This window comes from Fusarium falciforme, chromosome 4 (genome assembly GCF_026873545.1).
Source record: "Fusarium falciforme chromosome 4, complete sequence".
NCBI lineage: Eukaryota > Fungi > Ascomycota > Sordariomycetes > Hypocreales > Nectriaceae > Fusarium > Fusarium falciforme.
Window position 1 is genome coordinate 3,229,600 of NC_070547.1, and position 27,126 is coordinate 3,256,725.

The window sequence follows — 27,126 nt, forward strand, 5'->3', positions numbered from 1 at the left end:
CTCTTGTTGTATCATAGTTTCGGTGGAGTGGCATAGGATGAGATATTTCATCCCATCACCCGCCGGAGAGGGGAAGAAGGGTAGGTGGATGGATGGATGGAAGGAAGGGGTGGAATGGTGATGGATATAGCTCCTTTTCGGTATCGAGGATAAAAAAGACACAAGAAGGCGAGCCCAATATCAAACCTAACAATCCGCTATGCGTGTTCCTTTTGGTGCCGTGACTGACACATTGATTCCTCTCATTGCCTACAGTAGTCGTAAGAGTAATTCATACGTGTGTTGGTCATCTGATTGACAACGGGAGTCAAGGACCTTTGATAATGTTGACATGTGAACAACATCAATTGCGAGGCCGTGAAAAGGTCAAGGTCGTAAAAGCGCCCCCATCTTCCTATTCTTCCATTTTAATATACAACAATCCTTTCATTGCGAGGCATTGCCCTGCAAGCCAGCTGTGGCCCAGTGACCTCTTTGCTGGTAGCTGAGCCAAATATCCTTCGCAAAACCCACCCAACCTCTTCTTCCTCTTCACCCAAGGCTGAGTGAGCCCAACAAAAAGATTCCTTTCAGTCCATTGACGCGCCCAAATCTCACTCGTGTGACCAAGACTCGTCGCAGGCCCTTGAAGAGGGTGCCAAGGTTTCCTTTCTACAGAGAATTGAACAAACCCAGACCAGACCAGAGCCCATACATAAATCCGTCCGTCGCCGCCTTGAACAAGAATCGTCGAGTAGTTTTATTTCTTTCTTTCTTTCTTAAAAAGTGATTTTCCCCCAGGTTCGTTCAATCGTGGAAATAGAATAGTCCCGCTTCTCCGTCTTTTGTTTGTTGGCGGCGTCAGAGTCAGACATTCAAGGCCGGCCTGAAGTGCGCTCCCGCAACGCAGAGCAAAGCAAGAGATAGGAGGCAGGCGTCGAAACAAGAGATTTCGCAACGCAAGGCATCCAAATTCGCACATCGGACACCCGGTCCATACCAACCATATTTGGTCATCGTGACAACGCGGCCGTCTTTGCCATGCATGTCTGTATCCGAAGTAAGAACCCCCCTAATACCCCCCAACTCCTGATGGCATCATGTGCCGGAACTGGCCTGAAAAGTGAGAAGAAAAGCTCAAAAAGATCCGTCTAAGTTGTAAACAGCTCCCAGTGACGCCGTTGAAGCACAGCTGATTTGATCATCTCTGACAAACACCTTGTTAGTTTCTCTGCTGATCGTTGCGAGACTGAGCTGTACTTACGCGGCCGCGTCTGGGATTACCCTGGTCCTGCTGCATGTAGCCCATGTTGGGCATGCCTCCTCCCATGTTTCCGTAGCCATAGTTGCCCATTCCCATGTTGAACCCCGGTGGCGCAAATGGGGTCTGCCCGGCAGGCATCTGAGGCATCTGCGAGACAGGAGGCTGGATTGGGCTGCCATTGGGCATGTTCTGCTGACGATACTGATCGACAGAGGGGTTGGGACCGTTGAAACCCCCGTAGCCAGCCTGCATGGGGGGGAAGTTGTAATTCATGGGTGGCGGGCCACGGTTCATCATCTGCTGGTACTGCATCTGCTGGATGTTGGCAGGCATTGGGCCGCTGGGCGCGTTGTACATCATGCCCTGGTTGAACTGAGGGAATGCCGAGACACCGCCATCGCCTGCCTCGTTCCTCTGGCCGCCATAAGGCATGTCGAAGCCAGGAGGGTTAGCCGGGGCGTTCATTGGGTTATAGAACGGCTTGTTGGAGTGAGCAGACTGAGGATGGTGGCCGTTGGAATTCGCCTGTCTCGAAGCTGGTCGCTGGCGCTGCTCAGCGTGAGTGCTGGCATCACGGTTGTTGGCAGCGTTTCGAGTCGAGATGCCGACCTCATCCATCAGGCGCTTGTACCCCTGGTTGGGCTGGGCCTTGATTCTAACAAGGACAGCCTTCACGTTGTCAACCACCTGGGTGCGGATTGACTCGTCAAAGAAGGGCGTCGTAAGCACCTTGAAGATGAGCGTGGCACCGCACTGATGATCCTTGAGAATAGCCTCAAGAACCTGGTCATTGGGGGTGAAGAAGAGCGCCTTGAGGATCGCATCTCGGGCATCAGCCTCGGCCTTCTGGTTGATCACCTTCAGGACAGTGAGATAGGCAACCTTGTGGGTGCAAAGGTGCACCAGGTAGGGAACCAGCTGAGGCGAGAGGACGGTCCGACGTTGGGGGAATGTGCAGGTATCCAGGAACCACGTCAGAAGCAGGGCGCCGTTAGCGTTTGTTGCCAGCTGAACACTGTGAAGGGCAATGGCAGCCGCGAGCATCCGCTGCTGGTCCTTGGTAGCATGATGGCTTTCCAAGCAGGCTCGCATGGCACGGGCGCCATACCGACCCTGAGCAATCTCCCACATGCGGCTGAGCATCGTCTCAAAGATGAAGTCGTTGTAGGGAGCGCCGAACTTGAGGCACCCCTGCAGAACATAGTTGCCGTACTGATCAAGGAAGAGAGGGATCGTGTAGGGTCGCAGGTGCTCGACAATCATGGACATCTGGGCGGGCGTCTTGCACACATCAATGATCTTCTGGGCCGCCCAAGTGCCGTTCTTGTGCACGCCAATCTCGGCCATGTGAGGCGCAATCTCGGTCAGCATGGCATCGCGGAGCTGGTCGGAGCAGTGCTCGAACAGCTTTTGAACGACAGTGTTACCCAGGTAGTCAGACGAAAGCTCAGCAATCTCCGGGAGCATGTCGACAGCAATGTTCTCAATCTCGGCCTGAGACAAGCTCTGGTTGTCAATTCGCTTGCGGATATCTCTGAGCTTTGGCGCATCGTGGACTCTAGTATGAGCGGGCTCGCGGATCGGGGGAATCTCTTCAACGAACGAGTTGAACTGAATGGCTGACTGAAGGTTGCGAGAGATCCTGAACCTGTCCTCGTCCGAAGCTCCAAACTGCTTGACAATGTCGAGAATGTCCGTAGTCATCTCACGAAGGGCTGGAACCTTGGGAGAGGCGTTTGCTGAGGTAGGGGCAGGGGCGGTTTCACCAGCGGGGGTAGCAGAGCTGGTGCCCTGAGCGTTGTCTTGTCCCTTGGCGAATGGATCAGGGCTGGGAGAAGGGAAAACACCATCATGACCAGGAGTGTTGGAAGCAGAGGGTGGCTTAGCAAAGTTGATGCGGATGGGTCCCGCACCTGGGAAGATCTCCTTGCTGTTCATGCTTGCCTTGGCTGAGATGGCACTCTCAACACGTTCAAAATTGACAAAGCCGCAGTTCTTGTGGGTAAGGACACGGGCAGACAGGATGGGACCGTGGGACTTGAACATTTCGATCAGAGTCGACGTAGTGGTTGAAGTGGGAATGCTACCCAGCCAGAGTGCGCTGGTAGGTCCTTCAAGGCCCTGCTCGTCAGCGCTGAGAAGGCCGGCATTGCGGCTGTTGGACCTGCCAAGGTTCATTCCAGCAACGGCCTGAGGGAGGTCCTCGTAATCCTTTTCGTCCTGCAGGCGAATCTCGGCGGGCGCAATGGCATTGGGGATGTTGGAACCACTCGACATGTAGGTCCTCATAAGTCGACTGCCGGGAGTATCCAAAACACCAGCAGTGCGGGCACGAGGGCGGGTGGCCGAGGCCTGGTTGGCAAAGGCCTGGACGGCAAGGTTGTGGTTGTGGATTGCGGCGTTGGTAGCTGCCAGCTGATCCTGGAGGGCAGCCACATACTGGGGATCCAGAGGCATGTCGGCATCATAGTCGTCCTCGTCATCGGCATACTTGTCCTTGTTGTTGACCGAGTAGGATCGGAAACGGCTTGCTTGCTTTGTAAAGTCAAGGTTGGCCAGATATGGGGTCGCAAGCTGGGCGCGGGGAGGCTGCGGGGTCTCTGCGAGGCCGAGATAATCCAGGGTCCTCATGTGGACATCAGACTCGCCGCCGCCTTCCTTAGAGAACTGAGACTGAGCCGGGGAGCTGGGACCGTTGGAGCCCACACTGGCAATGCTGGCGAGGGTGGAAGCTCGCTCACGCCCAACACCCGCGGGGTTCCAGCTGCTGAAGATGGAGGGACCGAACGGGGAGCTGGTACCGGGAATCGGGGCAAACTGGCTTCTCTGGGGCATGGATCCGGCTCGCAGACGGGAGAGGAGCGTGGAGCTGGAGTTGGCAGCCGCGTTCTCCTGGGGGTCTGGGTTGGGAGAGGGGGACTTGAAGGGGCTCTGAGTCGGCGTTGGCCTACTGGTCTTTGCAGCCAAGCCAGCGACGCCCAACATGCCGTTGGCCACTCCCCCGGGAGAGAAGCGCGAAGGCACCGTGCCGGCACGAGCGCGCCTGGTCTGAGGCATCGAGTCTGGCGTGGGAAGCTGGGCGAAGTCGGGGAAGCCATCGGTTGGGGATTCGGGAATATTCTCGCGCAGCGGCGTAGAATTGCCGCTCGTGGGAGGACCACCCCAGAGGCTCCCCGGCATGCCCGGTACGCCCTCTTGAGCCTGAATCTCGCGAGCCCTGCGCGGTGAGACAATGTCCACGTCAGCAACTGTCACGAGCGGAGGACATGATGGCAATCCGAGGAGATGAAGCAGCTCGGAGATTGGGACAGACAAACCTCTTGGAAAACAGACGGCTGGAACCAGACATCTCGTGCGACGGAGAACCAGCCCCGGATCGCGGATTGCTCGCCATCTTGCCAGAGGGATTGAGACCACCAGACAGGCCGAATGGAGAGCGAGAAGGCGGCAGAGGGTCGATGGGAGAGTTGTTGGCGGAGGGAGAGGTGGAACGGGGTTGACTGGCAGACTGGGAGGCGTAGCCAAGAGTCAAGTGTTCGGATCTAGAAGTTGACATTATCAATTATCTAGCCGACCTCATGAGACGGTGACACGAAGAGGTGTCGGGCCGGATAGTGGATTATTATTCGCAGCGGGGATCGGTTTGACCAGTGGATCAAATCGTGTAGTCGTATCTAGAGGCGAAAAGGACAGCCCTGGGAAGGAAGTCGTCTAGTGAACAGTACGGTATTGCAGCAGCTTCTTTCTTCTGACCCCGAGCGGTGGACGAAGGGGTGGATGATGACGTGGAGCGCCGAGGATGATGCACCGTAGGTAGGCGACGGAAACGGGGGTGTTGGATTTAAGGAGCGCGATGCGAACGAGAAGAGATCCAGGAGCCGTCGGTATTACAAAGGATGCTTCGTACGAAGGAGACGAGGACAAGATCGGAGCCGAGAGCAGTCGATGACCGAGAGTCGTTAGGTCTAATATGGATGTCGAGGAACAGGGCGATCCGGGAGGAGAGCCGATCGAGACGATGGACTTTTCTGTGGCCAGACAAGAGCGCTGGAACTTGTGAAGGACTGGACAGTGGCCGTCCAGCGTCGTCCGAGCCAGCGGCTTGGGGAGTGATGCAAAAAAGGAAGGGAATGGGGAAGGGGACTATATGAAGGGGGGAGGGGGGACAGGAAGAGAGAGTGTGTGAGAGGGGAGAGGGCACAAACAAAGGGTAGGATCAATATACAGGCCTCATGGAGAAGGACAAAAAAGGAAGATTTTTTGACGGGGCCTGGAGAAGCAGACGAGGCGCGCGCGATATGGAGAACGGGGCAAAATGGGGGGTGGAGGAGGAGGAGGAGGCGGGAGTTAGCAGCACCTTGGGCGGGAAGGAGGGATGTGGGAGTGGGAGTGGGAGGAGGAAGGGGAAGGGGAGAGAGCCCGCGCCTTGCTTCCTTCCAGCCCAGACCCAACGGAGCATGGAAGCTGCCCTCAGAGGCTGCTACACTCAATACAGCACAGTACAGTAGCCAGGTACTGTACATCAACGCCTCCCGGGGGGACCCGCTAACCAAAAACGCGGACAGGACAGAGAACGGCCGTTAGTGGCCAGCTTTTGCCCTGGAGCGAACACACACTCTCTGTAGGTATCCTTGTGGGCAGTTTTGGGGATGGACGAGTTGCCCAGGTGGATAATTTTAGTGGGCGTCCAGCCCCCTAGGGCGACTGAGAACGTTTGCAACAGTCGAGCCCGGGCTGTGCGAGTTCCCCTCAGGGCTGTGTACCTTACCTGCGCGCCCAGTTGCGGTATGGAAACTTGGTGAAGCCCGCACACAGGGCATCCTACGGTACGAGCAAAGCGACGCAACACGCAACCTGCTTGTCCTGGCCACGCCGAGCATGAAACGGCGCCCGCCGCGTGGGAATTTTACCTGTCTTTTTTTTCTCCCTCCTGCATGCAGTGTCAAGCTTTTTATTTTTTTGTGCGGTAAACTCTCGCTAGGTAACCAAACCGAGCCGTTCCGTCGCCAGGACGATTTGAGTTAGTTTGAGGTACTGTACCTCTGTGGTGCAGTCCCCGTGTTAGGGTACAGATGGATGCAGATATAAACTTGCAGTGCCGTTTCTGCTTTGGCTGACAGTTGATTTGTCTGTTTGGTGTATGCACTGTACTGTGCTGCCGTTAGGGGGCGAGCGTGCGTGTACTTTCAGGTTTCATCGTGGAGCAACACGAGTTGGTTCTTCCTGGATACGAGCCGAGCCATTGGGCGTTCGTTTTGCAGCTTGACTTCCTCTGACAGTCTTCCCCAGACTATTCATCTAATAATGTACCAACTTGCTTTGCTTGCCCAGCCATCGGTACCCAAGACCCTGCTGGTAATCAAGTTGCAGGAGGTGACGACTTGACCTGGACAGTTTCGAGTCCTAATCCCCGTCTCGACTCCGTGTGTAAGCCTCTCTGCCCCACACGGTCCGTCCGTGACACGAGTCGGCACGCGCCGAAGACGTTGCAATTCTGTGCGCCAGCAGCTCAGCCTGGAATCAATTTTGTGCCTGTAGCTAGGCTGAATCATTCGCAAGTTTATGCTCTACAATCGCATCGGTCAATCTAGTCTTTGGAGTGACAGACGAGGGTTCCTTGTCCCGCCTTGTATGTACACTAGACGCCCGAGGTCACCTTGATCAAGCTGCCTATTGCCTGGCATATAAGACGGCAATACGCACGTCTATCAAAAAGCCAAGGCTAAATTCTGCTGACATCGGCTGCTCGGGATTCGGTTAATCAACTGTCTGAATCCTCACCCATAGCCTGATCTTGAAAGCCCACGTTGCTGACCTTGACAGCCCAACTCAACACAACACTATACGCCTCACTTTCAACCCAGCAACAGCCTCCATTCTTTGTCTGGCTTCACTTCAGGTACTTCAGCTTTATTGATAACAGACATCCTTTCTCGTTTCATCTCCTCTCATCTCCCCTCTTCCTCGTCGCTCCCATATCCTCTCTCACTTTCACACTCTGACTCCCGAGAAGCCGCCCCCATTGGCCAATTTGATGACACCTCTCCCCATCTCACCAACCCCTTGCTCGGCCACGCCCAATCACGGCCCCGCACAGCCTCGTCGGAGGATCTGCTAGCCTCCATGCTGAAACAAGCCCTACCATTTACCCCCTACCCGTACATATGCAAGCAAGTTGTCCTTAGAGCGCGAGGGAGAGTCCAAGAGCTGGCAGGGCATGGTGGGTGTAAGTCAGGGGCTACACGCCGAAACGTACGCACACGCACTCACCACATCCCCTCCTCTCTTATTCGGCATCCATGCAGCGTAACCTACGTACTGTACCGACATATCACGAGCTGACCCCGGCCACGCCTCGGCTTTGGTTCTTGGCCCTGTTTCATATTCCCACCCAGCGGCCCCCAAACAGAGCAGCCCATAAAGGTAACTCGTCGTCTTTGTCCCGGGCGGCCCGTGACCCCGCGTCCACTTCATGCCGAATCGCTGAGATGGCCATCGAGAGCCTCTCCTCGAGGATTCGATACATTGCCTATGCTTGGCTGTCTTGCCTTAGGCCGTGGCCCTTTCTTTGCCCTGTTACACGACGCGCCTTGTCCTCTCAACTTGAGCTTGTAATTGGTTACCATGGATGTATGCCAACCCGGCCTCCGTATTCGAAGCGCTGCGTAACTACTACGTAGTAGAGAACCACCTATTTCCTGTCACGACGCTTCCCAAACCGATCGAGCTAAAACAGATCAACAACTTCAAGGCATTCAGTAGAATCCATGCAAACATCTCAGTTCTTTATTTCCTCTATATTGTCTTTCATTACTGGCTTCAGAATGATTCTCTTGCGCGTGACAGTTCCCGCTTGCACTCGAAATCTTGCTTTGCTTTCATGCGGCAGACCGTCTCCATCTGCCCAACCCCTTCAAAAGCTTCAAGGGCCCCCTATATGTGACCCGACTCCTAGTACTCTGGGTATTTGTCCTAGCTTTCATCGCATTTCATCATCATCGATAGAACGTGGTTCGGCACCATGAGCAAGGCAGCTAGGTACTGTAGGCAGGTGGAGGGATGTCTACACTTGGGACATCCTCCTGCCCAGAAGGAGGTGCTAAAGAACTTTCGCCCGTAACGCCAAAAAAAAAAAAAAAAAAAAACAATCATCTGGGGGGAATATATGTGTCACCTTGCTTCCAAACCACATTCAAAATGCCGCGTCGCAAAAAGAGCCCTTTCTCTTCAATATCGTCAAACCCTCGCTTGCTGCTCGTCCCTTACTTGGCGTGCTTCTTGAACGCCAACAAGTCCGCTAGGCTGGCTAGGGGGCAGCCGTGTCGCAAAAAGTCGTGGGCCAGCAGCTCATCCGCCGAGGCGCGGCTCTTGACATCCACGCACAGGCAGACAGACAAGAACGCCTTGAGCTCCTTGCTCAGCTTCTCGGGCTTCTTGAGCCGGGGAGTTCCGTTGGTAGCGATGAGATACAGCGCCTTGAGGGGCTCCTCGTTGAGGTAAGGCGGCTCCGACTCGATCATTTCAATCGCCATGATACCAAGAGACCAGATGTCCACCTTGGGACCATACTCCTTTTGTTTGACAACCTCTGGGGCCATCCAGTAAGGAGTTCCCACCATAGTGGCTCGCTTCGACTTCGTCTCTGTGAGCTTGGCGCAGAAGCCAAAATCAGCTAGGGGCGTGTGTTAGCAGTAGTTACATGAGATGACACCCATCTTTGTTTAACAACTTACTAATCTTGACATTTCCGCGCGCGTCCAACAGAACGTTGTCACTCTTGATATCACGGTGGATAATGTTTTGCGAGTGCAAGTGTTGCAATCCGCGGCAAGTCTACGGCATCTGTTAGAATTGTGGCTCAAGGCTAAGAATGTCAATGAACTCACTTCGTGGCAGATGGTCGAGATCTGCTCTTCAGAGATCGACGGGTTGTTGTCGATCACATCAGTCAAGGCACCACCCTCCATGTACTCCATAACAACCCAGAGCTCCGAGTTGTTGTTGCGCAAGAAGGCATCCAGGAAATTGACAATGTTTCGGTGACGGCTGTCCTTCATGACCATGATCTCGTTCACAATAAGCTCCTTGCGTGGTTGATGAGCGAGATCCATTTGCTTAATGGCAACCTGGGCCCGGGGTCCCTGCGCGCGCAGCATGTCACGGGCAATACCCACGGCTGTTTCCTTGATCTTAGCCACATAGACCGAGCCGGAAGCACCCTGTCCGATCTTCTTTTGCTTAGAATAGGAAATGTTAGGGTCATCCTTGGAAACGGCTTCCTTGAGCTTGGCCATGACCTCACTCTCAGACATGGTCGACATGCGAACATCCTGCTTGCGTTCAGATGGCGAGGGCTTGGCTGTAAGCGCTGCCTCGGCGGCCTTGACGCCATCAGGTTGTTGCTGTTGCTGACTGGGCTTGGGCGCGACATTGAGAGGCTTAACAGGGGCAGGCAGTCGCGAGGGCTGCTGCTGCTGCTGCTGCCGGGGCTGCGATGCTTGGTTGCCATTGGCATAGCGGGGAGCATTTGCGTGGCCTGTAGCACCGTCGTTGCGAGGAACTCGCTGCGCTTGGGTGGGGTCGCGAAGAGCGCTGGAGCTGTTCTGCGAAGCCAAAGGCGGCCGCGAAGAACCAGTCGGGGCAGGAGGAGCAGGTCGCTGGGCTCTGAGGTTGCTTTGTTGAGTGGACGCCTTTGGTGCCGAAGGGGCGGCTCGTGATGGGTTGTAACGGTCGGGCTGGGGAGAAGGCGATCCGCCATATCCGCCAATCTCCTGCTGGGCCAGAGGGACCTTCGTTTTGGGGAGAGAAGCATTGTACGCTTCCAGTTCGCGTCGGTTCTGCTCCTCGATCTCACGCTCGCGTTGTCTCTGAGCTTCCAACTGCTTTTTACGTTGCTCCTCCCTCAAGGCTTCCTGGGACACGTAGTTAGGGGCCATGGCCTGCATCTGCTGGCGCTGCTGCTGTTGCTCTGACGGCGAAGGGCGCTCGTCAGGTCGAGCAGGACGCTCAGGGCGCTCAGGACGTCGAGGAGGGGTCGAGGCAGACTGAGGAGGAGTGTAGCCGGGGCGTTGAGAGGCAGGAGGCGGCGCGGGGCGAGGAGGGGCGACTGAAGCACCGCTGCCATATCCAAGTTGCTTGTTCCCTTGGCTTTGCGCAGGAGGAGTAGGTGTCAGACTGGAATACTGGTTAGGGTTCTCCGCCCGCTTGGCCAGATCGGTATAGAAGTCAAGGACTTCAAAGACGGCCTGGGGGTTACGCTCGTAATCCTCCTTTGTGATGGCAGACGAATTGAGGAGCTTCGACCACTCAGGGGGAAGTCCGACAAACTCGCCAGTCTTGGGATCGAAGCCAACATGGACGGCATGGGAGAAATTGGTCGGGTTGCTAACGCCGCCCATTCCAGGGCAGGCGCCGTAGATGAAATCAATCCACTCGTAGAGGTCATCGTCGCTCTTCACCTTGATCTGAAGAGTCTTGGTCTGTCCATCGTCATCACCAGGGCTGTTGGACGAGCCGTCGGGCTTCCGCTTAATCTCAAAGATGGTGCCGGCCGCCTCAACTCGTCCGACATTGACAACGTCCCTTAGGAATAGCGTGTACGAGACCTTGCCACCTTCTGTCTTGTGGAAATCGAGCGACTCCTTACGGAGGATCAGATATTTTTGCTTCCAAGGTTGGATGAAGTTCTTGCTCTCCTTGACAGAGGCCCATCCCTCCTTCTTAATTGCAACCCCTCCTAGACCATCAGTGTTGTTGGACTGCTGGCGAGCGATCGGGAGCGAGATGGTGGAACCGGTATATGTGGAGGTTGCGGTGCTGCGAATGGGAGAAATAGCCATGTTGGCCATGCTTCCTGGGAGATTGGCATTGGGCGTTAGATTCAACCTCGGACGGTCGGTGGGAGGTCGAGGAGCTGGGCCCGGGTTCATGAACTGCCCTGACGTGTACATACTGTGGATGGTCAGTTATCGATCGTCAATACGATTCCCGTCTCTCGCTTCATCGCTTCTGCTGACACCCGCTCGGACACGGCTTGCTTCCCAGTTTGAACCCCTGAAAAAGGCATGGCAGCCATTGATCCAAAAGTGGCAAAACCTGGCAACCGCGGCTCTTTCGTGGCTTCCATGGTCCCCCAAGATTTGAAACTGGGAAGCGCGAGGATTGCGTGGAGGCATCCAGAGGCGCGGCCCCTCACCCCGCCTCGGCACCGTGACACGCGCTGCCTCATCCAAGCCCGAGGGGTTGCAGTGTTGCAGACGTACCTGTTTTGAGCCATCTTGGATTATCTGAGCTGCAAAATGCACAACAAATCTGGCAAGAAAAAGATGAAACCGAGGCTAGCTGTCGATAATGCGCGAGCACTCGAACACCGAGTGCTACGTCTCGCTGGTTCTTCGGCTGCAGTGGCGGTGGGCGGTTCTAAGAGGTGGTCGACCGGCCCAGGAGTACTGAAACGGGCTCTGAGCGGTCGGGAGTACACCCAGTGGAAAGCGACCGTGCCAAGATTAGTAAAACGATTCACTCTCAGGCGCAACGAGGAAGGCTTCTCAGTGACGGAATATAGAGATCATGTAGTCGCGAGTCCGTTCGGAGCGGCGGTCAGAATCAGGCTCGCTCGTGGGTGACGAGCACGGGGGAGACTTGGGGTGGAGGTGAGAGGCGCTGGTCCCAACGGTGGACTGGAGACAGGAGGGCGGCAAGCTGCACAGTTGTACCGTACCGGCGCACGCAAAAGCTTCTCAGTTGCCTGAGATGCAGTGAGACGTACAGTTTGCAGCGCGGGATCAGGACAAAGAAAACATCCAGAAGCCGCAAAGAAGACGCGCGGGGGAGGGAGGTTGAAGGGGGAAGAAGGGTTGGGTGATAAGGTAAGGTCGAGGGGGGTGGGCTTGGATGATGAGCGACCACAAAGAGCCAAGAAGGAGAAGGAGACGGAGGAAACGAGGAGTGGGGAAGGAGGAAGGAGCCCCAGGTGCCAGTGCTTGCTTGCTTCCATGCTTAGGTAGGTACCCTCTTACCCTTAGTCCCTCACTAGGTGTCAGGCAGGTGTCGACGGGCGGCCAGCTGGGCTGTTTCCATGTGCCATTAGGCCCGGTCAGCGGCTTCCCGGGTCGCTAACGCCTGTCTTTCAGGTAAGGCACCTAAGATTATAGTGGAGTTACCCCCTCATCGGTTCGCTAGGATTGAATGCAAGGATATGGATGGAGGTAGGGTAGACGATGGAGGGGCTCCCGTCTCCTTTGAAGACGGGGACTTGACTCGACACAGTAACAGCAGCAGCGATGGCAATAACCGCTTCTGCAATTCATTAAGCGGTAACGATATATGCAAGGCACGGAAGTAGACGCTCCATGAACGTTGCTACGTGCCTCTTTGATGACAAAATGATGCCCCGCTTCCCTGATGAGTGTGGAGTCATGAATGTTAGTCAAGCCTTCTGATCTGGGGGAGTAGAAGGCAGGTGCAGAGGTCTGTCATCACTCAGTCTGGACCTCCTTAAAGACATCTAGAACATCAACCTTTCTTCCCATCTTCTTGGGCCAAGTTGGGTTCGGATTTCAGATCATCAAACACCAGCCCACCTTTGTCGCCCCCGAAACGCCTCTTGCTGTTACGATTCAAGCGTCTGCTAGGCCCAAAAGGCTTTCAGAGCCTCGTGTGCTAAGATCGTCTAGCGGTCCAGACCGGCTGCGCTCTGAGGCGCCCAGCTAGTTACACCATGTCGTCCACCACCATTCCTCGACCCGTCTCGATCCCTGGGACTCTCCGTCTTTGCGAGGCCTAGGAATTGATTACCCTTGGATTCCTGTCCAAGGATGCATCCTCTTCCACCAGGCGTGGTGCTAATTCCGGGTCGTAGAAGCCGGCAAGAGTTCCATGGATACGCTGTGGGTTCTTCCATATACCATCAGCAACTATCGACACGTCCATGCTATGGATGTCGTGTACAATACGTATCATAGCGCCGATTCCCGACCGAGGATCGAGGCTGTTGCGCCGAGACTGCCACTGACTGCCACGAGACCCAAAGACAGAGTTCCAGCTACACATGGCGAAACATCGTCGCCGCAGCCCGCCCACAAGGAAACGGCATGACGCGAGAGTGAGGACCGACTAGACCCATCCATACCAGACAACCCGGCGCCAAGGCCCGCTCTCAGTCCCCTTTGAAGCGTGCTAGGATCGGCGCCGAAGACGGTGACGGCCACGTTGCGATTGGTTCTCTCAACATGACAGTGAATCCCATTTACACCAAGGTCCTCCGTAATAACTAGCTAATTAACAAGATTGGACTGTCCCGTGGCAGAGACCCCTTCCCGCGAGACCCTGCTCGGCTTGCCAGGTGGACGACGGGGATATCAACTCTTCCCAACCACCAAAGCCCACTATTGCAACCCAATCTCAACCTCAGGTATCTCACACGTTGCTGGGCCATGACCCGGCTCCTTTTGCCTGCCAATTCTGATAGAGAAGGGAGAGGTCTCAGCCAATGCCCACCAAGACAGATGCCAAACCGATCAGAACCCGAGACAGAGGTGCACATCATCAGCGTCAGCGTCGTTGGCCGCTGGTCTCATGGCTTACTCTGACCCTCTCATGGTATGGATTTTCTCCCTCCCTGACTAGGCCCCGGCCAACCCCTGGCCCTCCCGCTCGCTGGTTGTTGTTTTTGCGTCTCCGCTGCATGCATGGGCCGCAGATCCCGGAATCCTTGACATTCATGAAGGCCTGGATCCCTGCCTACCGGATTTCAGGAGAATCTGGCCAAGTACTACGTCCCCGGCAGCATCAAGAGCCGACGACGGAGCATTTATCAGACAGATTGCAGTCATAGTATGTACCATGAGCGGCAGATAACATTTCATACGTTCGGAGAAACAATCATGACGCCGAGTAAACAAGACAGTCTCTTTTGACTCTACCAGACAGGCCTTTTTATGTAGTGTCTAGGTACATTACACCTGACAGATCCCAACTCCTGGTTTGGCCCCCGTCTTTCGGCCAAGACAGCCACGCCGGTATGATATCTATATTTTACATTTCTCTCTATGCCAGCTCTATGCCAGCTCTACTTTATCGAGCAGCAACCTCCACCTCCTGACCCTCAAACTTGGGGAGCTCGGACTCAATCTGAGACCAGCTCTTTTCGCCCTCAACGAGCGACCTGATGGCGTCGATAATCTTCTCCTGGTCAGCTCTGACCTGGCTGGTGCTGTCACGATCTCGGAGAGTGACGGTGCCGTCCTGCACGGTTTGGAAGTCGATGGTGATGCCCAGAGGAGTGCCGAGCTCGTCGTTTCGGCTGTAGCGCTTGCCAATACTGGCAGACGAGTCGTCGACACGACTCGAGATACCAGCGGTGCGCAGACGCTGAGAAAGCTGCTTGAGGAGCGGCTTGAACTGGGGGTTGGAGGAGAGAGGAACCAGAAGCACCTTGGTAGGGGCCACGGTGGGAGGGAAGGACAAGACCTTGTAGCTGTTAGTAACTTGACGAATCATCAATTATGTGAGGGATGCTTACACCACGGGCTTCGTCACCGCCCTCGCTGGCGCGGGTCCAGAAGCTGTGCTCCATCAGGGAGTAGAGGATACGACCAATACCGAATGAGGGCTCAATGACGTTGGGGACGAACTCGCGGGTGTTCTCGACCCTCTTGCGGAACTCGATGGCGATCGACTCCTTGCCAATCTGGACCTTGCCGTTGCCGACACCGGCCACCTCGATAGAGATGCTGCCAGTCTCGCTGAGTTCCTTGGCAAGCTGCTCGCGCTGCTCCTGGGAGGTGGCGTCAAGAGCCGCCTCGACAGTTTTGGCATCCTTCTTGAAGAGAGGGCCAAACTTCTTCTTCTCAATATCGATCTGCCACTCCTCGATGACGAGGGGCTCCTCGCGTCGCTCGCGCACCACCAAGGGGGCACCAGTCTTCTTGGCGTGGACGCTCAAGTCGTAAGCACTTCGGTCGGCGCAGCCAACACACTCAATCCAGCCAGAGGTGGTGAAAAGCTCACAGTCCCAGCAATCGCAGGCGTAGTGGGCCATCTCGTTGGCCATGTGCTGACGGAAACGCATCTTGCTCAGATCGACACCGATCTTCTGCATGAAAAGGTGAATGCGGGCGAGGAAGTAGCCCAGAGTCTCGTTATCAACCAGACCCTCCTTGACAGCCTGGCCAACCTTGACGGTCTTGGTCTCAGTCTTGCCAGACAGCTGAGTGTGGCGGTCGAGGAGGACAAGCTCAATGTCCTCGACTTCGTGGAAGCGGCTATGCTTCTTACCACCCTCGGGATCGACAAAGTGCTCGATCTCAGCCATGAGAAACTCACGGACTCGCAGGAGACCGGCACGAGGAGAGATCTCGTTTCGGTAAGACTTGCCGATAGAGGCGGACGCGAAAGGCATCTGGGACTGGTTGAACTCGAGGAGCTTGGCAAAGTTGAGGAACTGGCCCTGGGCAGTCTCAGGGCGAAGATAGCCGGGGTAGTTGCTGCTGGGACCGATCGTGGTCTGGAACATGAGGTTGAAGGAGACGGGCTCCGAAGGCTGGAGGCCGGTAGCGGGGTTCCTGAGGTCGTACTTCTTGATGAGCTCGCCGAGCTCAGGGCCACCATAGTTGTCGATTCTGGCCAGGACCTCCTGATACTCCTGGACGACGGCATCGTCGAGTTTGACAGCCTCCGTCTTGGCCTTCTTCTTCTTCTTCTTGGGGTCCTCCTCCTTGTCCTCCACCTTTTGGCCACGGGCCTCCTTGTCGCCGTTCAGTCGAGCCTCGAGAATAGCCTCGACGAAGTGGTCGGCTCGGAGAATCTCGCCGTTCTTGGGGTCCTTGCACATCCAGTCGGCGAACTTGTCGACGTGACCACTGGTCTTGAGGACCTCGTGAGGAGTCAAGACAGTGCAGTCAACCTCGAGCATGTCCTCCTCGAGAATGAAGTGCTTGCGCCAGACGTCGATAACGTTGGCCTGGAGGGAGCAGCCAGGAGGGCCATAGTCGTACAGACCGCCAACGCCGCCGTAGATCTCGAAGGAGGGGGTATAGAACATGCGACGTCGGAGAATGGACTCGAGGACAGCCTTGTCAAGGGGCTGGCCCTTGAGGGTAGTAGCGGTGGAGGTCATGGTGACTGGTTTGCGCTTCTGCGACTTTTGGATCTGAAAAGCGTTGAGGGGTCGTGAGGTCGCAAAGGTGCGGCGGGCAGCGACGGTGCGGGGTGGTGGCGGTGGTGGTCTTGCGCAGGCCGTGAAACGGAACCTGGGACCAAAGCGTGAGTAACTGAGCTGCCTCGTCAAGGGCTGCGCTGCAGAAAAAGATGATGTCGAGGGTGAGGTTGGAGAGAGCGAGAAGAGACGAATTGGCTTCATCCACTCGAAGTTTACAAAGTCGTAAGAGGACAGAGGAGGGAGGCGTGAGTCACAAGCTCAAGCCGCACTGGTTCCCCTGGGGTCCTCTTTTTGTCTAGGTAGGTATGTACGACAGGTAGGTAAGTCAGTGACTGACTCTTGGGCCCGACTGTTTGGGGAGGGATGGACAGCGGTGGACGTCGGTGGATGGTGGGGGGAGCAGGCAGGCGTTGTGAGAGTTTCTCTGCGGGCTGCCGAGCGCTGATTCGGTGATTTGGGTGGTTTGAAGCCCTACGGTGTAGATTTTGCCGTTCTCTTTGCAGCTGCACAAGTGAGACCTAGACGTGACTGACTTTTTTTTTGCGCCTTCCCGATTCATTGACCTCCGACCGGAGCCACTTGCCGTTTGCAAAGCTTGTTCCTGATGGCCTTGACATTAGTCATTGTCAGCAAGATATTGCCAAGCAACGCAAATTTCTCGGAAGCACACTACCCAATGACAAGAGGAGAGAAGATCACTGTGATAGACCACATCCATATAACACTGGTTGATGAGGCAAAAATGACACCAAAAAAAGAAACCCAATGCGAGACTCGAACTCGCAACCTTTCGATCACCTTAGACAGCCGTCCTTGTGGAGGAGCCAAGATAGACTGGGAATTGTTAGTTTGGATGAGCATGTGTGAAGTGACTGGAGAAAACATACAGTCGAATGCGCTAACCATTGCGCCAATTGGGCTGAGGCGTTTTTCGCTGGTGGGCGGCTGTTTAACTTTGAGTCCTATACCCCAACCACAGTGGCTAGCTAGCAACCAAAACACGAGATTATTAGCTTACCCTGCTCTAAGGGCAATTAAGAAGGCATTGTAAAAGTAATAAGAGAGACTTATAAAATTTACACTTTATTAAGATATACTTTACATATTTTAGTATAATTATGTATATTAATATCTAATGCTTAGGACGAGGTAGGTCTTATTTCTAACCCGCATGCCAGGCTAAGTGCTCAGCTGGGCAGTCAGCGACAATTGGTCCAAGCTCCCCCACAATCCGTTGCTTTGACAACGTTCTGTTTGTTAGACTAGGCCTGCAGGTGACGGCCCGGGTTCATAAAAAGACGGTCCATGTCCGGTGATCGAGGTTTACCCTCTAATCGCGTCGATCCATCTTTTGCTCTTCCCTCCCACTCCGTTACTAACCCCCAGACAGCTCAGCTTTCATTATTCGCCATGGCTGCCCGTACCCTTGAGGCGACATTTGAGCGCATGACAGTGAATGATGAGAATGACTCCATCGGTGAAAGCTCCAAGTCGTATTCCAAGACCAAGGTATGTTGAGATCCTGCTTTGGTGATGCTTAGTGGCTAACATTGGCAGGCCGTGGTCTCAGCGACTTCATCACAAACCTCCCATGGCAGCAGTCGACCCAACCTCTTCAAGGTTGCCCTCCAGTCTCACAGCGGCAATGCCAACGCAGCCGTAGTACTACCCTCCCAGGCCGCCCAACGAAAGGCCAACGCTCCCTCATCACCTCCCCGGAAAGCCCTTCCTTCTTCGTCGCGGACATCAGAAGAGGCCGAAGAAGAACGAGACTCGCTTGCTTCCCTCCCTGAGCAAGCCTCCATCCCCAAACAACTCCACCTGGGCATGTTTGAGATCGGTCGCCCCCTCGGCAAGGGCAAGTTTGGACGAGTGTATCTAGCGAGGGAGAGGGCCTCGGGTTTCATATGCGCCCTCAAGGTCCTTCACAAGAACGAGCTGGTGCAGCATAGAGTCGAGAAGCAAGTCCGACGAGAGATCGAGATCCAGAGCAACCTGCGACACCCAAACATCCTTCAGATGTACAACCATTTCCATGACAGTAAACGAGTCATCCTCATCCTCGAGTTTGCTGGCAAGGGCGAGCTGTACAAGCACCTTCGACGAGAGAACCGATTCCCGGAGTGGAAGGCGGCCCAGTACATTGCTCAGGTCGCTTCGGCTCTACGCTACCTCCACCGCAAGCATGTCATCCACCGGGACATCAAGCCCGAGAATATCTTGCTCGGCATCCATGGAGAAATCAAGATGTCGGATTTTGGCTGGAGTGTTCATGCTCCCAACAACCGGAGGAAGACCATGTGTGGAACTCTCGACTACCTCCCCCCGGAGATGATCAAGCCCGGCACAACCGACAACTACTACAATGAGAAGGTTGACCTGTGGAGCTTGGGTGTTTTGGCGTATGAGTTCCTCGTCGGCGAAGCGCCTTTCGAGGATTCGCCCATAATGACCCAGCGGAGGATCGCAAGGGCCGACATGGCGGTTCCTAAATGGGTGAGCCCAGAGGCTACGGATCTCATCAAGAAGGTAAGCACACTCACCTGCTCTTACGGATAATATGCTGACTTGAAACAAGTTGCTTGTGTTGGATCCCGAGAAGCGAATCCCTCTGGACGACATCCAGATGCACCCCTGGATCATCAAGCACTGTGTCAAGGGGGAGCGTGTCTCCAACCGCGAAAAGGCACAGTAATCTGACTAGGCTTAGGTATGGGTACCCTAAGGAACAAAGGCGTTATGGAGAAGCTTAGGATGACTCTCTGGGCTGTGATCATAATGATGTGATGAACGTCTTCACACGCAAAGATGGGACCTTGCCTCTGTGCTCATTGTTAGGCCGAGGCCGGCGTCGATTGGATCGCTATCTTTTCCGATACCTAGAGAGCATATGGGTTGTTTGGGGGCGTGGGTTGGGACCTGGGTTGGGTTACATGGAAGGGGCGTTTTGGCGATTTAATTTTTGATCTATGTTGAGGACGGAACCTGGCCGTTTGCGTTTGTTAGAGTACTGTTGTAAGCGTTTTTACATAGCATCATTAGTGATTGCTTCACGAATCGAGAAGATATGTTCAAGTTTTATATGCCTTTACTTAAGTCCTGATCATGAACGGGGCTCAGACTGTCCCCCCGTTGCAAGAAGGGACAAGCCAACGCATAAAATTAGTTTGGCCAGTGTCTCGTACCAAAACCCCGTTGCGGGAACAGTCTGTTACACCCTCTCACGGCGGGATCAGTTTGAGCCGGAATTTCAGGTATGACTTTCTGGTTGATGCTTTTATTGCCTGGTAGGACTGGTGCTAGATTGAGCTAAGCCCGTCTGATAGGCATTTAACCCAAAACTCAATCGGGCTCAGTCTGATCCCAGTTCATGATCTGGGCCTTAGCAAGAGTCTGTTGCCGGCCACCTTGCCCTGGTGATTAGGATGACTGAATCATGCGGCAAGTATAATCTCATGTATTAGGGTAGTATGATTAAAATATGCATGCTCCTAAGGCAAGACTTAGATACACCGAAGGTAAGTCTTTCTAATAAGGTAGTCATAGGAAATTAGAGTATCCTTAAGAAAAGGACACCCAGAGCAGCCTAAGTGCATAGAAGTGGCAAGCAAGTCAGCTCTAGTTACCGGGTTGTCTATGAGAAGATCAAGAGAGCAAGGTCACTAAGTAACTTGTAGGGCAGACAAGGGCACAAAGCCAGTTTCATTAGAGATGCGCATCAGGGCAGCCTGGGGAGTCCCCAATTCATGGCCCAAGTATTGGGAAGAGATATGACTGAGCGGCCCAGGCAAATTTGCATGCCCATGAGCTTGAGATACCTAATCAGGAGTGTTGCGAGATTCATTATATCGCCATGGTTTTACACGTGAATGTAACATGGAGATGAGCTTGGCGGGTCATGGTACAAATAGTAAGACTCCTTGTATAATGGGGTATCGCTGATAATATTGGTGTAAAAGTAGAGATATTGTACAAGTCCCTTTATCGTCACAGTCATCGATCAATCACCGGTACACTTCATCAAATGGCCGTGTGTCTGAGAAACAAGAGTCCCAGACTTGGTTGACCACCTTTGTTGCTTGGACGTCGTCTTTACAACGGGGTCTGGCCATGACGGACTGGATGGCTCTTGTGCGTACGCAGTTCTGGAACTGCTGTGTCAACTTCCAGTTACCTCGGGTAAAGGCCTCTCGTGTCCATCTGCATTCACCGCTGAGCATGGACGCTCGGATCTAGTGTATCAGTTAGCATTATGGTCAAGCAGCAGCTCAATCTCACCCACCTCTGTACAGGCAGCATGCTTCAAGTCCTTGTCACCAGTCCAGTCCACCTTCCACCGCAGGTGATCCCAAGCGTGCACCATCTCGTGTGCGAGCGTGTCCTCTAAGTGTTTTCGGTCTCGTACTTCGTTTGCGCAGAGCAAGATGCCATGGTTGGGACTAAAGCCACCAGACTGACGATGAACCTGACCGTCCTCCTCAAGATGGGCGGGGCATCGACGACAGACGACGTTGGAAGGGTCTAGCCGTCCATTGAGGGCCTGGATCTTCTCGGACATGAAGCGGACGACGGGGGAGTAGGTGAAGAGCCAGTCCCGGTAGTCCTCGCAGCGCTTGCAATCACGCTCCTCGTGGACGCGGTATCGCCACTCACGGTAGTGGAATTGGCCTTCGGGGGTCATCTGACCGGAGAGGATCTTGAAGTAGTTCATCCACCATGCCGTCTCTGGATCAAAGCCGGTCCGCGCAGGGTTGTTGAAGACTTCCTTGGGAGCTGCTGTGGAGGAGCTCGGCGCAGCTGCCGGGGTGCTTGAAGACGAAGCCGGAGGTTCGGATGGCATGATGGGGATGGGCTGGACACGGATCAATTAGATTGATCAGGTGGATTGAACACGGACAGCCTTGTTTGGTGTCGGCAAGGCTGATGAATTATCGTCGTGATGTCTCGAATTGATCTCTCTTTACCTTCCAGCAACGCCCTAGCATGGTGGAAATTCTGCCGCCGGAAAACCGTCGGTGGCACGCCGAGGGCGGTGAGCCTATACATGATCCCTGATTGGCCCAATTCTCCGAACCCCCTCGACCCATTTTTCCGACATCGGGTCTGGGGATTCATGGGCTTGTCGAGCACAGTCCAATCAACTCGACCATCCACCAACGTTTGCCCAGGATTCTCCCAAGTTGCGCCCAACTCATGACAGAGAGACACCTGCGGTTCCACATCCAAAGCGACAAGGGCGTGCCAAAATGACGAGTGAAATCACTGCTCAATGTAAGCCTTTTCTTCTCTTTTATTTGCTTCATTCATCTTCTTTCCGTCTGTGTCGCGGGTAGTGTCCGGCTGAGGCTTCTATACAATACTTGTGGTATATATAGACGGCAGGCCATTCCCATGTGAAAACACCAAGCACCGCACCAATCCCTGAAATTCACAAGGCCAAGACAAGAGAGGCATTAACTGACCTCTTTTCCTTTTATTCGCAGCCATGAGAGGAAATGGAAAGTCTCTCACCATCGTCATCAAGCTTGGTACGTCGAGAAGGAAGCTTTGAGTCATCACCCACTAACACAAGATATCTAGGAACGAGCTCAATTGTCGACGAAAAGACTCATGAGCCGCTTCTCCCAATCTTGACTCTAATTGTCGACACGGCCGTCAAGCTTCGCAAAGATGGCCATCGGGTCGTCATTGTTTCCTCGGGCGCCATCGGCGTTGGTCTCCGACGCATGGATGTCGAGAAGCGCCCCAAGCATCTCGCACAGCTGCAGGTGGGATCACAGTTGCACAACTTTTGAGTGTGAAAACTGAAGTGCTAACCGGTGAAGGCCCTCGCTGCCATTGGCCAGTGTCGTTTGATGAGTCTCTGGGATAGCTTGTTCACCCACCTGAGACAGCCAATTGCTCAGATCCTGCTCACAAGGAACGATATTGCAGACGTAGGCTCACTCTTGCTTAATATTCAATCAACAAACTAACCAATTCTATTCTAGCGAACAAGATATTTTAATGCTCAAAACACTTTCAATGCCCTTCTTGAACAAGGAGTGATCCCAATCGTCAACGAGAACGACACCTTGGCCGTCTCAGAAATCAAGTTTGGTGACAACGACACCCTCTCAGCCATCACTGCAGCCATGATCCACGCCGACATGCTATTCTTGATGACGGATGTCGACTGTCTCTATGACAAGAACCCGCGAACAAATCCAGACGCCAAGCCGATCGAGGTGGTCGAAGACATCTCAGCTCTTCAGGCCGATGGTACGTATCCATTCTCATGAATTTGCTACATATAAAGCTGACCACGATCAATCAGTTTCGAGTGCCGGCTCAGCCCTTGGCACAGGTGGAATGAGCACCAAAATTATTGCCGCCAGATTGGGAACCTCGGCTGGTGTCACGACCATCATCACCCGATCCTCGAACCCTGGAAATGTGCTAAACATTGTCCGATATCTTCAATCTCAGCAAAAAGGACACTCGTCTCCAAGCGCCGATGAAGGAACCAGTCACTTGACACGATCAGCTTCGGCCCTCTCCCTCTCATCTTCAGCGGATCTCACCAGCCCTCCCCTGCATACTCGATTCGTACCAGCGGATGATCCCATCCGAGATCGCCATTTCTGGCTACTCCACACTCCATATCCCCACGGAACCCTCTACATTGACTCGGGAGCCTACAAGGCACTCCTCGGCAAGGCTGGCCTGCTTCCTGTTGGTGTTGTTGACGTGGAGGGCAACTTTGCGCAGCAGGAGGTGGTGCGGCTCGTGGTGGTCAAGCGTCGGACAACCCCTAGCTCTGACGGCAAGCTCTGGGATGGCATTCCAGAAGAGGTCGGAAGAGCCCTGGTGAACTATGCAGCCGCCGAGATTGGACGTATCAAGGGGCATCAGAGCGTCGAGATTCAAAAGATCCTGGGTTACGCTGACAGCGAGTATGTTGCCCACCGGCAACACGTTGGCTTCTTTAGAAGAGACAGCAGACCCGTGAGCCCATCTCGAGAAATCAACCGGGCGGTGATGGAGTAGGAACCATGTTGAAATGTCAAAAAAATGGTGCAAGCGAATAGATTTGAGCATATAGAGCGCTTTCTGATGATATCTAGCCGTCTATGTAATCAATCACCCAAGCATTGATGTGCTCGGTGCAAATTTCCCCCCCACAACGCCAAAGAATGAAGGATGAATAAAGAGCCCCAACGCCGGCAAAGTACTCACGTCGACAGCTTCAGGCTTAACCAGTCGCGAACAAGTTGTCTTCGTCTCGGAGGTACTCGCCGCAGTCGGCCTGTCTGAAGCAGGTGATACCTGTGGGATCTAGCCTTCGGGCCTCAGCAGTGCTGCGCGCCGTGACGCCAAAGCCCAGGGGCGTGTCGTTCATGCTATAGACGACAACGCCCTGGTGCTCGGGGCAGTCCTCGGACCAGCGGCCAACATGAGCCTTCACCACGTTGCTGCCGTAGAGAAAGGGCATGGTGCCATTCTCCTTGACCCAGATCTTATAGCGGGCGTGCTCGGCGATGATGGGGAGAGCCGTGACGTGCAGGCGAAACTTGCCCGACTTGGTAAACTTGCCTAAAGGATCGGGGCGTTAGCCATTGGCGCAACGTATGCGGACTGAGAGTACATACCAAGGCAGGTTCCCAGGGAGAGGAGCTTGTCGCGGGCGATCGAGGTGGCCAGGTTGGCGATGGACAGGCGCACATAGAAGACGCGATCGCGAACGAGGCGGAAGACGTAGCGGTCGGCGTTGGGGGAATCGTCGAGCGGCGCGATGAGGTTCTTGAGCGAGCTGCCGGTGTAGTTTGCCAGCTTCTCAAAGAGAGTCTGGGTCTCCTTTTCCGTGAGGGGCCGCATGGTGTCTGTCGTTGAATGTGTTGTGAAGTGGTGAGTTGGTGATGTTGGATTCTTGGTGTTGAAGCTTAGAAAAAAAGTTCCTCTGGGAGAACCGATAAGGAGCTTATCGGTAAATGTGGGGGGTCGGGCGTGGGTACGTACTCGCCGTCTGCACCTTGCTGTTTCCACCTTGGACATCTATCACCACTTGAGAATCGAACCAAATTGCGATTCTTGTTTTTTTCTAATCTTCTTGCTAGTTAGGTTTCGATATCTATGTTCTTCCACTCATTCGAGCATTAAAGCCACCATACGGAGACTTTTCATCTTCATCATGGGTGGCCGACCAGAAGGCGACTGACTCACTGTTCACTTAGAAGGCTGGTGTGACAACATAACTGTAACACCCTCAGAGATTGAGGGGGGGTTGCTTTGTTCCATCTTGTTGCTATTTTATTAGCCCTCTATTTCTTGTGTCTTATCTCTTTTCTCTCAATGGACTCATCAATTACCACATTCCCCTCCTTTGGCTCTGCCGAGGTTGTCTTGTGAAGAACTGACTTGCAGCGCTCGAAATCAACTCGACCTACTATGGATATTTTATTCACTATTCAAACTTAACCAAACACGATGATATAATTGTTTTACTCCCTGCTTATATACACCAAGTCCCCAGGGCTTGAACATGCGTCCTTTCGCTCCCAATTCCCGCGAGTCTGTCATGACCATGATCTGGATACCCTCGTCCATGTGACTGCGTACCTCCTTGGGACTGACTGGGTAATCTCAAAAAACATTTACTGCCATTGTAGCAGTGCGATTATCTCAAAACGTCTGTCTGTGACTGACAGTGAATTACGACAAAAGACCATGTCATAAGGAGCATTCCTACAATGGAACCACTCTGTTATACTCGTTGCCTAGATACTATTTAACATCTCATCTATATGGTATCAACTGCTCTTTAACATTCTGGCTTCATGACATCTGACAAACATTATGTCGACGATTAGACACTTTGTCAACATCCAAACACTCTGTCCCAGTCCCTATTCACTGGGTACTAATGGTATGCCTCACACATTCAACTATTCTGGGTGATAAACACATAAAGGACACCCCCGTACATAACAGTCAGATATTAAATATATTAGCTAGGGATAGTATAAATAATTTGATAGCCGACCCTTTAGTCTTGAGTTCGCTGGGAATGAGTCCATGTTGATGCTCTGAACTTTGATGAACGATGAAGCCATCACGAAGAGTGGGGGCAGCCAGCAACATGGATATTAGTCCTTCGCACACTCTATACAGAGAACGGTCCATCTATTTGAAATTGAAAGGGATTTCAGACTCTCAAACTCTCTCTTGCTTATAGATTGGGTCCCGTTGAGCACATCTTGTGGCAGTTGGCAGTCACTTCTAACATTTTGCAATATCTGAGTAGCCAGTCCCACATAGGCTCTTGATTGATTTTGGACTTGAAACTGCCTCTAATTCGAGGGCTGGTTTTCTTCCTGGGAACCTCATAGTGATACTTGAAGACGCCCAACGTTCAGGAGAGATTGATAGATTGATAAGACAGGTGCCTGGGTACCATAGAGCGGGGACCAAGGTACCTCTGCGAGAGCTCCCCCACCATACCCCACCACCACCAGACCCTTCCACAGCAGGTACCTTGAACTGTAAAGCTTCATCTTGAAACAAGCACCTCGTCTCCATCTGCGGTACATCTCATCCTCCATCGCCCAGCGCTCCGGAACCGCTCGCCCAATATGAATCACATCACCGACATCAACGAGCCCTACCCAACCCCCGAGGCTCTCGCCGCGGCCACCAGCACCCACAACCAGGGCCGATTCCGCATCTCGACACGCAAGCTCCCCATCTCAAAGGCCGGCGTGATAGACTCCCTCACCGACAAGATCGGCATCCCCATGCCCGAGATGATCTTTGGCGAGAACCTCGTCTCCCTCGAGCACGTGCCCTCGGGCTGGTCCGTCAGCTTCAACACCCCCGACGCGCTCGACGCCGTTGACAAGACGGATCGCCACATGCTCAAGGTAGCCTACGCCCGGGATTGGGAGAGCACACGGGAGGGGACAACTCAAGGGATCAAGGAGGTTGTCAAGCCTTATGACTGGAGTTACTCGACGACATACACCGGCACGTTGGCTCCAGGAGCCCAGCAGTTTGCGCCCACGGACCAGGCTATCCCCATTGAACTACTCAAGCGCCGGGACCCCATGATCTTCTTTGACGAGGTCATGCTGTACGAGAGCGAGCTCGATGACAATGGCATCTCCATCTTTAGCGTAAAGGTGCGCGTGCACGAGAAGCGCATGCTTCTGCTGTGTCGGCTGTTCATGCGCCTGGACAATGTCATCTTGCGGATACGCGACACCCGCATCTATGTCGACTTTGAGACTGACACTATCCTTCGCGAGTACTCTGCTCAAGAGGAGAGCTTTGCGAATGTCAAGAGGGTGAGTGCATCTGATCGTCCACTTTTGACTGCCAGGGAACCCAAGAGTTGCTAACTGTCAATCTGTAGAAACTCTTCATGTCTGGCAGATTGCCCGACGATATTACCATTGCCCTGCGCGATCCTAATGTGCTGGCGCCGCTACTGCCTCTAGTAGAGCAACGGACAGAGGCTGTCAAGCTCAACGCATGAGATGATACTCAAGTATCTCCGTGTTTCGATCATGGTGTTTGAGGCGTTGGTGGTTGGTTGCTTCAGTCACGGCATCAGCTGGGAGCGAGATGATCTGACTTGATAAAAAATGAATTTGTTTTGGATTCCAATAAAGCTAGCAGCATTTTGCTTCTTTAAACACGGCCGGCCTTTACACTTGGTTTGGCCTTGTTTGCTCAACCACCCACA

General features: G+C 53.9%; 6 protein-coding genes and 2 pseudogenes across 8 annotated transcripts, besides 2 other annotated features; 3 read left to right on the top strand and 5 right to left on the bottom strand.

The window, feature by feature from the left end:
• Nucleotides 1-1,201: 1,201 nt before the first annotated feature.
• Nucleotides 1,202-4,799, bottom strand: NCS54_00572200 (Hypothetical protein; the record flags this gene model as incomplete). The annotated part of the gene is made up of 2 exons (XM_053151212.1): nt 1,202-4,460; nt 4,561-4,799. 2 exons carry the CDS (start codon nt 4,797-4,799, stop codon nt 1,202-1,204), a joined length of 3,498 nt encoding a protein of 1,165 aa, XP_053007187.1.
• A 3,706-nt stretch (nt 4,800-8,505) lies between these two features.
• On the bottom strand, nt 8,506-11,519 carry NCS54_00572300 (Non-specific serine/threonine protein kinase; the record flags this gene model as incomplete). The annotated part of the gene is made up of 4 exons (XM_053151213.1): nt 8,506-8,915; nt 8,977-9,076; nt 9,130-11,194; nt 11,506-11,519. 4 exons carry the CDS (start codon nt 11,517-11,519, stop codon nt 8,506-8,508), a joined length of 2,589 nt encoding a protein of 862 aa, XP_053007188.1.
• A 2,798-nt stretch (nt 11,520-14,317) lies between these two features.
• On the bottom strand, nt 14,318-16,858 carry NCS54_00572400 (Glycine--tRNA ligase; the record flags this gene model as incomplete). The annotated part of the gene is made up of 2 exons (XM_053151214.1): nt 14,766-16,858; nt 14,318-14,713 (listed from the first exon to the last, which is right to left on the bottom strand). The coding sequence occupies exons 1-2, from the start codon at nt 16,359-16,361 to the stop codon at nt 14,318-14,320; spliced, it is 1,992 nt and encodes a 663-aa protein (XP_053007189.1). The 5' UTR covers nt 16,362-16,858.
• Nucleotides 16,859-17,813: 955 nt separating this feature from the next.
• NCS54_00572500 (Aurora kinase) lies at nt 17,814-19,098 on the top strand (the record flags this gene model as incomplete). The annotated part of the gene is made up of 3 exons (XM_053151215.1): nt 17,814-17,912; nt 17,961-18,932; nt 18,982-19,098. 3 exons carry the CDS (start codon nt 17,814-17,816, stop codon nt 19,096-19,098), a joined length of 1,188 nt encoding a protein of 395 aa, XP_053007190.1.
• Nucleotides 19,099-20,407: 1,309 nt separating this feature from the next.
• On the bottom strand, nt 20,408-21,255 carry NCS54_00572600 (annotated as a pseudogene). Its single transcript has 2 exons — nt 20,686-21,255; nt 20,408-20,635 (listed from the first exon to the last, which is right to left on the bottom strand).
• Nucleotides 20,408-21,255: a sequence feature.
• A 394-nt stretch (nt 21,256-21,649) lies between these two features.
• NCS54_00572700 (PUA domain-containing protein) lies at nt 21,650-23,432 on the top strand (the record flags this gene model as incomplete). Its single annotated transcript, XM_053151216.1, has 6 exons — nt 21,650-21,674; nt 21,887-21,931; nt 21,984-22,171; nt 22,229-22,339; nt 22,394-22,664; nt 22,720-23,432. The coding sequence occupies 6 exons, from the start codon at nt 21,650-21,652 to the stop codon at nt 23,430-23,432; spliced, it is 1,353 nt and encodes a 450-aa protein (XP_053007191.1).
• Nucleotides 23,433-23,637: 205 nt separating this feature from the next.
• Nucleotides 23,638-24,260, bottom strand: NCS54_00572800 (60S ribosome subunit biogenesis protein NIP7; the record flags this gene model as incomplete). Its single annotated transcript, XM_053151217.1, has 2 exons — nt 23,638-23,978; nt 24,035-24,260. The coding sequence occupies 2 exons, from the start codon at nt 24,258-24,260 to the stop codon at nt 23,638-23,640; spliced, it is 567 nt and encodes a 188-aa protein (XP_053007192.1).
• Nucleotides 24,261-25,963: 1,703 nt separating this feature from the next.
• NCS54_00572900 lies at nt 25,964-26,916 on the top strand (annotated as a pseudogene). The gene is made up of 2 exons: nt 25,964-26,725; nt 26,794-26,916.
• Nucleotides 25,964-26,916: a sequence feature.
• Nucleotides 26,917-27,126: the final 210 nt, after the last annotated feature.